The sequence below is a fragment of the Phoenix dactylifera genome, chromosome 15 (assembly GCF_051530095.1).
Source record: "Phoenix dactylifera cultivar Ajwa chromosome 15, Ajwa_hap1_PhDact_Kaust_v1.1, whole genome shotgun sequence".
Taxonomy (NCBI): Eukaryota; Viridiplantae; Streptophyta; class Magnoliopsida; order Arecales; family Arecaceae; genus Phoenix; species Phoenix dactylifera.
Window position 1 is genome coordinate 16,652,748 of NC_143204.1, and position 10,940 is coordinate 16,663,687.

The 10,940-nt window shown below is 38.7% G+C and overlaps 1 protein-coding gene and 1 pseudogene across 2 annotated transcripts; one reads left to right on the forward strand and one right to left on the reverse strand.

Moving 5' to 3' along the window:
- Positions 1-518: 518 nt before the first annotated feature.
- LOC103704207 (COBRA-like protein 1) lies at positions 519-5,321 on the forward strand. Its single transcript, XM_008787403.5, has 6 exons — positions 519-891; positions 1,954-2,033; positions 2,228-2,684; positions 3,981-4,140; positions 4,226-4,503; positions 4,792-5,321. Exons 1-6 carry the CDS (start codon positions 774-776, stop codon positions 5,082-5,084), a joined length of 1,386 nt encoding a protein of 461 aa, XP_008785625.4. The 5' UTR covers positions 519-773; the 3' UTR covers positions 5,085-5,321.
- Positions 5,322-6,057: 736 nt separating this feature from the next.
- Positions 6,058-10,451, reverse strand: LOC103704208 (COBRA-like protein 4; annotated as a pseudogene). Its single transcript, XR_015973485.1, has 6 exons — positions 10,312-10,451; positions 10,134-10,174; positions 8,848-9,321; positions 6,931-7,089; positions 6,557-6,834; positions 6,058-6,476 (listed from the first exon to the last, which is right to left on the reverse strand). The product of XR_015973485.1 is annotated as a COBRA-like protein 4 (transcript).
- Positions 10,452-10,940: the final 489 nt, after the last annotated feature.

A 10,940-nucleotide genomic window follows, 5' to 3' on the forward strand; every position in this document is an offset into this window, starting at 1 on the left:
TGGACCATATTAATAAAACATGATACAACCCAAAGGTTGAAAATTTATGATATGTGGGTATTACCTACACGAGACGTATGCTGGGGCGAACTTCATCTTCTTTGAAGGCCCCGGTGATGGAGTGGATCCAGGGTTGGAGACGTGGCGCTGATTCCAAATCACTGCTCCAGAACATCTGCAGGCTTTTAGACGAGTGTGGTCTATCACGGACTTCACACATTTATATAAAAGCGAATAGCGCAGTTGATTGGGTGGTTTCCTTCGCGGTCTACCATTCTGAAGGTTTTTTCTGGGTAGATCCTGTGTTGATGCCTTTTTTCTTGTATTATGTTATCTTTTAACCCATCGTGTAAAAAAAAAATAAATATTAAATATTAATTCTTTCATCCAAAATTTCAAATACACTAAGCACTCAATTTAGTTGTAAATGAAGGAAAGCCAGAGGGCATAGTGGGAGTGTATAAGAGTCTTCCACAGTAATAATAAAGTTTATACTTTAGCTCTGTCCATATGACGCTACTTAGTAGTGGAAGTAACAAAAAAAATAAAAGAAAAAGCTTGGTTGGAACTTCTCACGTCTGCCTCTGCCCTTTCCTCTCTCCCTTTCTCCTCTCTCTCCCCACTCTGGCCCCAAACGCTGCCAGATTTGGACGCCTCGGTGGTCGGACTTCCGCCGTCGGTTGGCCGCGGAGGAACCTGTGTCTGATTTGAGTTTCGGGAGCCGCTGTCTCCACCTCCCTGCGCCGGATCTGGGACCTTCCACGGCGTTGGCAATGGAGATGGGTCTGGGCTCCTCCTCCTACTCCTCCATCGCCAGATCCACCTCAAAGCTCACACCTTTGGCCGTTTTCCTCGCATTCTTTCTGGTTTTCTCCTCGCTAACTTCCACAGGTCAATGCAACGACGCCTGAAGTCTTTCGAGCTCCTCCTCCATTCGTCTAAAAATTCGACCTTTTTGTGTCCGTTCTTCTAAAAGTTTGATCATTTTTGGAGTCTTGTGCTCATTTTGTCATTTTTGTAATTATGATTATATGGAAGATAGTGGATGCTACTGATGTTCTTGTAGACTCTGTAGTTTTGGGGTTTCATGGATTGGAAAAGAAAATCACAGGATGCCTCTTTGATATATTCAACAATTTGCTTAGGAACCAACAAAAATATACTTTTTCAAAATGTTTCTAAAATATAGGTACTTTGATTGTTTTAAATTCAAATCTGCTTCACTTTTTCAAGAATTTAACTCATTGGGTTTTTGATGGAACTGCCATTTTCCTTTTTTTCTTTCTTAACGTGAAAAATATAAAAGACATCTGGATCAAATCAATTGAAAGCTGAACATAAGAATATGCACAGTGTTTTTGCAGCAGGTTTGGACCTCAGATCCTCTTCTCGAAAATTCTGGGTAAATTTGGTAAAGTTTTAGTTTCCATTAGTAGTCGGCACCTTCAAATGTCGTAAGCATTATTTTTTATATTAATGAAATTTGAGTCTTTATTGATTTTGTCTAAGTTTCTGCAAGATAGTTTTTCAGACGACAAAATTAGCCATCAGTAGGCTCAAAAGAGAGACCTTCCTACACAGGCATTCAGGCTGAAGAAAGATGCTGTTTACTAGAAAGAATATATTTTTAAAAAAATCTCATTTGGAGTGTAGTTACAAGGTGTCAGTGGCTAAACTCATTGAAGTTTGCTTGTGTATTTCATAGAGAGCTATTCTTAGTCAGAGAATTAATTTTGAGATGGAGTTTTAGATCATAATAATAAAGAAATTATTGCTGCATGTAGTAATTTAAACCTTTTGTTTTCAGAATGTTAAGAAAGCATTGACCTTATTCTTTCTTTCTTTGTTTCTTTTTTTGCATGTCATGTTCTTTATAAGAGATTAAGGTTTTCAAAATTAGTGCTCATAGCTAAATTGGTTAAATTCTAATTCTTTTCATTCATTTACCTGCAGAAGCTTATGATTCACTTGACCCAAATGGAAATATAACAATCAAATGGGATGTTATGCAGTGGACTCCAGATGGTTATGTTGTAAGTGTTCAAACTATAGGGATTTATCACTACCTTAGCAACTGCAATTCAGTGAATCTAATCTATCTAAATCACAACAAAAGCTTCCTGAATCGTCTTTTTTTTCCTCGATATCTAATCGACTGTATGGCAGGAGAGTTTTTCTTGTTAGAAAAAAAAAAGATTAAGTTTATCCACTTGTGAACCCTTCTCAGGCTGTTGTTACGATATACAATTTCCAACAATACCGTCACATCCAAACGCCGGGATGGACTCTGGGATGGACATGGGCAAAGAAGGAGGTAATCTGGTCCATGGTTGGAGCACAAACTACAGAGCAGGGGGATTGCTCAAGATTTAAAGGGAACATTCCTCACTGCTGTAAGAAAGATCCCACAGTCGTTGATCTACTTCCAGGAACTCCATATAACATGCAGATTGCAAATTGCTGCAAGGGGGGAGTGATTAGTTCATGGGTTCAAGACCAGGCCAATGCTGCAAGTTCTTTTCAGCTCAGTGTGGGCCAAGCAGGAACTACAAACAAGACTGTTCGTGTGCCCAAAAACTTCACCCTCAGAGCCCCTGGCCCGGGGTATACATGTGGGATTGCAAAAATTGTGAAATCTAGTAAATTTGTTTCACAGGATGGAAGGAGAACAACCCAAGCTCTGAGTAAGATATCAGCTGGAAAATTTCTTTGTTTTTTCCCCACTTTTTCAATAGATTGTTTTCTGGAATAGCTTCTTTCTGACTTATGGTTTTCAGTTGGTCCAAAGATAAACTAGTTATTAATCTCTTTACTAGAAGTTTTAATTCTGACTGGATATTATAAGAACAAGCAGTTCTGCATGAGTAAGAATATACGACCGTGGTTCTGATTCAGGCTTGGTTGTTTCTCTGGTATTGCATCTCTTGTACTAGTTATCCTGTTGTTGTAACATGCCACAAAAAGCAAAAAAGGGGTATAAAGAAAAAAACCACAATAAAATTTCTCATTACAGTATAGCTCTTTGATTGTTATACCTTTGGGGCTGACCGAGTCATATAGATTTTCATCTTTGTCCACCACATTAATAAAAGAACTTATTATAGACCAACAGATATAATGCGTACTCTCTTTGCATCCCATTCTGAAAGGACCAACAATCTTCGAGAGGGTGGTGTACGTATCGGTGATACGGGCAGTAGTTAGGATGGCAAACACTCTCCTTTTACCTGCTCCTTCTATCACCATGGCCAACCGACCAAAGAAACCTATGTAGTCGAGTTGGGAAAAGGTTGGTAATTTAGGAGTACTCTATCAAAGGATAAAATTTTAATGCTTTACCGGACAGTGGAATTGTGCTATTCTTGCCTGCACCAGATTTTTGTCGAGGTTCAATAAACTTTATCTTTTTCTTTCCTTCCTATCCTCCTTTCCTAAAAAACTGAAAAAAAACAGAAGGGGTGAAATTTTAGTCACGTCACGTAGAATTGTATCCCCAAATTTGCTTCATTTCTTCGCATATTAATAACTAGAATGTAAAAAAGGGGAATGACAAGGCATCTGGGAATAGGTTATGACATTGATGCCCATTCTTTACATGCCCCATTGGAAGGGTGTGAGCTCCAATTTCTAAGCTGCTATAAGGATCTATTCAAAAATTGCAAGAACCTCTTGGATACATGCCGAAATTCATAAAATTTTCTTGTAGATGGAATTAGTCTAACTAAAAATTGTCATGAAGTTCATTGTCCTTCATTTTCTGTTGCAAGTAAAATCTGCACGTTGCTTGATTCATTTAAATGGAATATACTTAAAAGCGTTTTAATAGTTTTAGCTGTGGACAAGGAAAATGTGAGTTGAGAATTAATAATTTGAGATATTACTATTTGATAATAATTTAAGACTTCAGGTTTTGTGATGTTTGGTTTGGTTATGAAATCATAGTATTCTCTTTTCTTCACAAACCTGTGTCTCTATTGCAGTGACATGGAATGTTACATGTACATATTCTCAGTTTCTCTCTCAGAAAACCCCCACATGCTGTGTATCACTTTCATCTTTCTACAATGACACAATTGTTAACTGCCCAACATGCACCTGTGGCTGCCAAAATAATATAACTCAGCCAGGAAGCTGTGTAGAGTGAGTTCTAATACTAACAACGCTATTTTCTCGTCATGCAAGTTTCAACTTATTCTATTGACTTAATTCTTCTGTATTATTACAGGGGAGATTCACCTTATTTAGCCTCTGCTATCAATGGCCCTGGAAAATACAGCTATACACCATTGGTCCAGTGTACATCTCATATGTGCCCGATAAGAGTGCATTGGCATGTTAAACTCAACTACAAGGAATACTGGCGGGTGAAGATCACAATAACAAATTTCAATTACCGGATGAACTACACACAGTGGAACCTAGTTGTTCAACACCCTAATTTCGACAATCTCACCCAAATCTTTAGCTTCAATTATAAGTCATTAACTCCTTATGGAGGGATAAGTGAGTTATCTTCACTCATTTGAGCATTCTTTCTTTCTTCTTTCCTTTTTAATGCTAACTCTCATGAAATTTTTCCATACGCTGTCTTCTTGCTGATTAATTATAATCGCTAATCAATTTTTCTCACAAACCTGATGCCTTGATGATCTAATATCACAAGGGGGCACCACGTGTGCTGAATGTATTTTTTTTTGTTTATGATGTGTACCTGCATATATTTTAGATGTTGAAATAATGCGGTTCTGAAACTATGTTTTCATGGCATGCCCTTTTGTTTTGGTGTGGCAGATGATACTGCAATGTTATGGGGTGTCAAGTACTATAATGACTTGCTCATGGCAGCTGGACCTGCTGGAAATGTACAGTCTGAACTTCTATTCCGGAAGGACTCGTCAACCTTCACTTTCCAGAAGGGATGGGCCTTTCCACGGCGCATATACTTCAATGGCGACAACTGCGTCATGCCCCCTCCAGATGCATATCCGTGGCTACCAAATGCTAGTCCTCGATTGCTAGGCCCCTTGCTTCTTCCAGTCATGGTCTTCTGGGCAACCTTGGCATGCTTGCTGGTTTATGTCTAGTAAAGGGCGTTGGGCTTGCCAGAAAATTTTGATTTATTTGTATGCGTAAATTACTGAAAGCTTCTAGGAGTGGATTTTGATTTCTTAAAAGCAAGTTGGATCAATTGTCTTGGTACAAAGAAGTTTCAGGTGTGTCATGCTCAGCCAGTGAAATTGCATCTACTGTAGTGTATATTGGTTCTCTGAATCCATTCCCTGGCTAGTTACTTCAATCAAAAGTGATTGCAGTTAATTTTATCTTGTGATTTATTGTCATTTATATGGTCATCTTGGTTGCAGGAGAATGGAGGATGGTGTTTATTTAATTTAATAAATTTCACTAACACGAAGTTATTTGTTGTAGAAAGTGAGAATTTGTATTTGATATGTATTTTATTTACTGATTTGGTTTCAACCTTGAGTTGCATCTTTTCGCAGGAAATTCTAGCTTGTCATTTATTGTCATTTATGCTGTCTTCATGGTTGTTGGAGAGTGGAGGATGATGTTTATTTGCATTAAATAAATTTTGTAAATACATATTGTAACAAGTGAAAAGTTCTACTCGATGTAAGAACTATATCGTGAAGTCCATAAATACAAAATACTGAGATATATTGAGAAATGATGGTAAAATCATGTGTGAACTGAAAATTCACTTAGACATTAATATTTGGAGTTGTAGAATGTCTGAATCCTACAAGGTAACTTTGAAAACTTCTTGAATTCTTCCATCAATTATTGCATAAGCAACATTGTGGAAGCAGTTTTGGATATGAAAGAAAGTATTTTTCTCTATCTTGCAATCTGTGAATTGTTCAGTCTTTTTTCAATCATGTTATAAAAAAGGAAGGACTTTGGGTAGTCAAGTGTGGGAGCACAGAGCTTGCATCAAGAATGTCTAGCTCTTGACAGAACCTTTCTGTAGGCATTTAAGACTCCAGGAACTGAGAACCTCGACCATTCACCATCTCATGAAACAAATACAAAACTGGCTTGGTGATTCTATAACCCCTGAATTTTTCTAAGTTCCTTGTGACAAGCAATACCCAATCTTCTATACCCTGAGAACAATTTATCTGCATTGTCCAAAAATTGTAAAACAGTTACTCTTAAATACGAGCTTTCCGAGCCCACCCTCATGACAGCAGCAATACTATCAGCAGGAGCACTGAAGTGGCGAACATCTGTAGCATGACAGGAGCAGAGTTAGGCAGGTAAGGGTATGAATCTGGAGGGGGCATTGCACATTCATCACCATTCAAGTATACTTTACGAGGGAACGCCCACCCTTGTTTCAGAGTGAATGTGTTCTGGTCCTTCTGCAAAAGCAGCTCCGACTGCACATTGCCAAATGTCCCAGCCTCCATGAGCAGATCATTGTAATACTTCATGCCGGAACATCCCAGTGTCATCTGCAAGCATACCAATGGATCATGTCTTGTTCTTGTGAGAGCGTGAAGTGAAAGGGGAAGGCAGTATAGTTGGAGCTTACTGATGGAGCCATAGGGGACAAGGGGCTTGTAGTCGAAGCTGAAGAGTTGGGTGACATTGTTGAGGTTGGGATGCTGGATGACGAGGGTCCGCTGCGTGTAGTTCAGGCAGTAGTTGAAGTTGGTTATGGCAATCTTGGCACGCCTGTAGTTCTTGTAGTCGAACTTCACATGCGAGTGCACGCGGATGGGGCACATGTGATGAGTGCACTGCAACAGGGGAGTGTTGTCTTTCCTCGGCATGTTGATTCTTGTTGTGGTCAGCAGCTTCGAGTCGCCTCTGTAACAACATTCATTGTAAGATTTGTTCACCATGCATGAATGGATGGATGGATGGATGTGTAATTGGAGTTTTCGAGTCTGAAGTATAGTATACTTGATGCAGTTCTTGTGTTGGTGGCAGCCACAGGCACAGCTGGGGCAAGGGGTGATGGTGCTGTTGTAGAAGGATGAGAAGGAGACGCAGCAGGGCAAGGGGTGATGGTGCTCTTGGATGCCAAAAGTTGTGAATAGGTGCAAGTCACATTCCAGGTCACTGCACAGCAATGTAGCATTCCGTCAATTGTGGTTTGAGGAAGAGCTCAAGCAACGGCAAAAGGATCGGTAGGGATCACACTATCATAGTTCAGACTAAGGTCTAAATTATGCATGTATGTATCTGAAATAGTCAAAAAAAAGCCAAAAAGTTTGTCCTTAATTTGGCAAGAGGATTCTCATGCTCATGACTTGGTGTTCAGTTTCAGACGGAACAGCGGTTTGCCTTCTAAAGAGATTGTTGAGAATTCAATGCAGGTATGCTTTAATGAGTTTCCTCCACATGGGGGGGACAGCATGAACAAGATGACTAATTTTTTTCCTCGATGATAGTTCAGTGATATCTTTTGACCAAATAGACCATTTCTTGGGATGAAACCTAACTCAAATTGGTTTCATCAAAAATCCGAAAGATATGGAAAATCTAGTATGTAAGAGGAAAATCTAGATATGCTGTCAGCCAGAGATCTTAATTCGCCATTATAACTTTCCATGACAAAGCCTGCTAATCCAAGTCTTCTTTGGATGACAATTCAGCTGGATATCTCTTATTTCCTTGATGGCAGTCTTTTGACCTGAATTACATATTGCCTATACCAGATAGTTCTTCCTCACCTTGTTGTCTATTAATATCACCCCAAATATCTTCTTCTGCTTTTTTAACCAAATTACAGGAACCCTTAGTTTCATTAAAATCTGCCTTAATTGCATGAGGGCAATTATGGGAGGGATTGAAGATTCTTTAAACAGCGAGTGTCTAAGAGATGATCTCAATTTGGAGAGAGGATATCATTTCAAAATAGAATCCAGCAAGCTATGCTGGCTTCTGGCCAGTTGCTCTTGTAATGCATGCAGTGAAGGGAGATTCCCCTATTTGGCTATTAAGTTCTAGGAATAAAGCTAAGAATAGATGACAAGATCTGGGGATTCCAATATTCCATTATCTCATCACACCAATAGAGGTGAGAATCATTGAAGATAAGCTCACGAGTCATCAAAGAGGTAGGATTATATCAACTCTTGATTTTTTAGAATCAGATTTGGTTAAATGGGTGCTAAATAAAGCATACCGACAAACCTTGGGTTCGCTGCAGCAAATGAATTTTTTTTCAAAATAAAATTCAACACAACATATGACAATTGCTGAATTAGTGATAATGCTGATAAAAGCACACATATAATGCCGATATCATCGTAATGTAATCATTCTGTCATGATCATACGACAATAATATATAGTGCTACTTCTGGCAAAATGACATAATATTGAGTTTTTTCAGTATTAAAAATTAATTAACAAAATCTGATGATATGCTAACAGGTTTCCAAAAATGTCCGAGTTTTGATGCAAACATGCCAAGTCTCTAATGCCAAAGTCAATATTCATTTCTATATGAAAACTAATGCAACAGAAATCCAAATTAACGCTACATAACGCTAAAATAAAAGCACAAAAATCTTTCCACTGAATATCAAACTAAAACTGCATGCAAGTGCATGCTGAGAAAGTAAAAAGGTCAAAAGCATCTATTCTTAGACTTTTCAACTGGTTAGTCTCATTTAACTTAAGATCAACAGAAGCCCCAACAGGAATACTAAAAAGTGTAGAAGACTAGATGGATATTTGTTTCCTGTCTTGAGACCATAACTCAAACATAAGCTGATAACCATTCTAAGAAATATTCCTGCACTAACCAGAATTTTACCAATGGTTCCTCCATTTGTAGTGATTCTTACAGAATGATGCACAAGAAACTCACTGAGTGCTTGGGTTTTCCGGCGACGATCAGCGTGAGGAATGTAGTGGATGGCACCACCTTGGCTGGTCCACAGGTGTACCCTGGACCAGGTCCCAGCAGTGTGAAGTTCATAGGCAGCTTCACCGTCTTGTTCGAGGTCCCAGCAAGCCCAACACTCACCTGAAAGGCTGACACTGCTGCTGCTGGATCCTGACCCCAGGATGCAACCACCCCTCCTTTGCAGCAATTTGCAATCTGCTGACTGTAAGGGACCCCAGGGAGCAAGTCGACGACCATTGGAGACCTCTTGCAGCAGTGAGGTATGTTCCCCTTGAACTTGGAGCAGTCTCCTTGCTCAGTTGTCTGGGCACCCACCATGGACCAAATCACCTCTTTCTTTGCCCATGTCCATCCTAAGGTCCACCCAGGGCTCATGATGTGTCGGTACACTTGGTAATTGTTCATGCATCGTCACCACCGCCTAGGAAGTGAACACTAGAACCAGTATCAGTATCTATACATTACTTATTCCTATGTCAGATGGGTTCTTCAATTCAATTTTCTATAGTATGTTCTTGATATTCATTCCATATTGATTCAAGGTAGTTTGGTTTTCCTGCACCTTTGTGCTAAGCATTGTGTAAGACTAAATCGATGTAAATGTTCTAAGTTGCTGCCTCAATAGACACAAACAATACAAGTGATGCTTGTAGAGATTAGTTTTTCTGAAGCCATCTGGTAAGATTTAAAAGTTGTTGATAATTGAGTGAGACTTTTTTTTTTCTGATGCAAAAGTAGAATCAGGGAGAAATTGTTCACCACTGCAGTCTAATGAGCAATTAATGAAATATTCTCAGTATTTACTAATTATTCATTGGCCAAATGATTTTATAAGTTGATCACAAAATAATATCTATTATATGTGCAATTCTTCACAGAATGTATGAAGTTTCTCCAGATTTATTCATGAAATAAACTGAACTATTGAATAGTTGATGATAATTTTGGTATTAGTCGGATCTTTGATACACACTTAAAAAGATATACCAGTTATTTTAACATCTATTCACTTCAATAGTTCTGAACCATTTGGGGACTTTCCAATTCTTTTTTTTTTCCAATTTCAAAGTTTTACGTTTAACAATGTCTTCCTGAATTCCAAAACTTTTACTTTTTAATTCTGCTCTGGATGACACAGTTCCTTCAGGAAAAAAAAAATCTAATTAATGTTAGAATTCCACTGTGACAATAAAACCAGAACAATGTTCTCTCATAAAGTAAATTCAGAATTCCACTGTGACACTTACCACATATCCATCTGGAGTCCATGAAATTACATCCCATTTTACTGTGATGTTGCCGTTTGGATCCAACAGATCATATGCCACCAATCGACAAATCAAATGAAAGTAGTAAATAATAAAAATTGAAGCAACAAATTTATACTTCAAAGCATTTTGAACAAAATTGGATTAGAACAAAAACCTGCATGATTGAACATCATGCCGCAGAGGAGAACTGACATAACAAATCCCAATTTCCTGAACAAGGAGCATGGACACTGCCTGATAATGAAACATCCACTTCCCATAAAATTCTGTTCTGTTCTCCTTCTCCATTCTCACCCAAGCTATGAGCTTTCTTACAAATGATTTAAGAGCCTGGGTGGCCAGAGGAAGAGGAAGGGGCTTGTGACTCCTAAAGAGATGAGGGGATCGATCGAAGGAGAACTCATCCATTAGAGTGATGGCTCACCTACTGGTTTGTCGGGCACTTAAAAAAAACTCTCATCAATCTGTGCTCCTCTCCTCTCTTCCTTGTCTTCTTTTCTTCTACTTCAATTCATCTGTTCTGAAGCAATGCGTTTGGTGAGAGGGAAGGAAGAAAAGGATGTGGGAAATTTGAAGGTAACCTCCCAACGGTCAGCTGATCTGACAGGGACCGTTAAACACCTTAATAAAATATTAACCACCATCCCATATTACTCCTTTACCCCTAACCTATTTCAAATGCTTGATAGTAAAATAGAGTTATAAAGAAGCCTGCTTTGCCATTCAATTGATGTTTCTGATAAGTGATCCCAAGCAACAGGGTGATGCAAAAATTTACCTCAG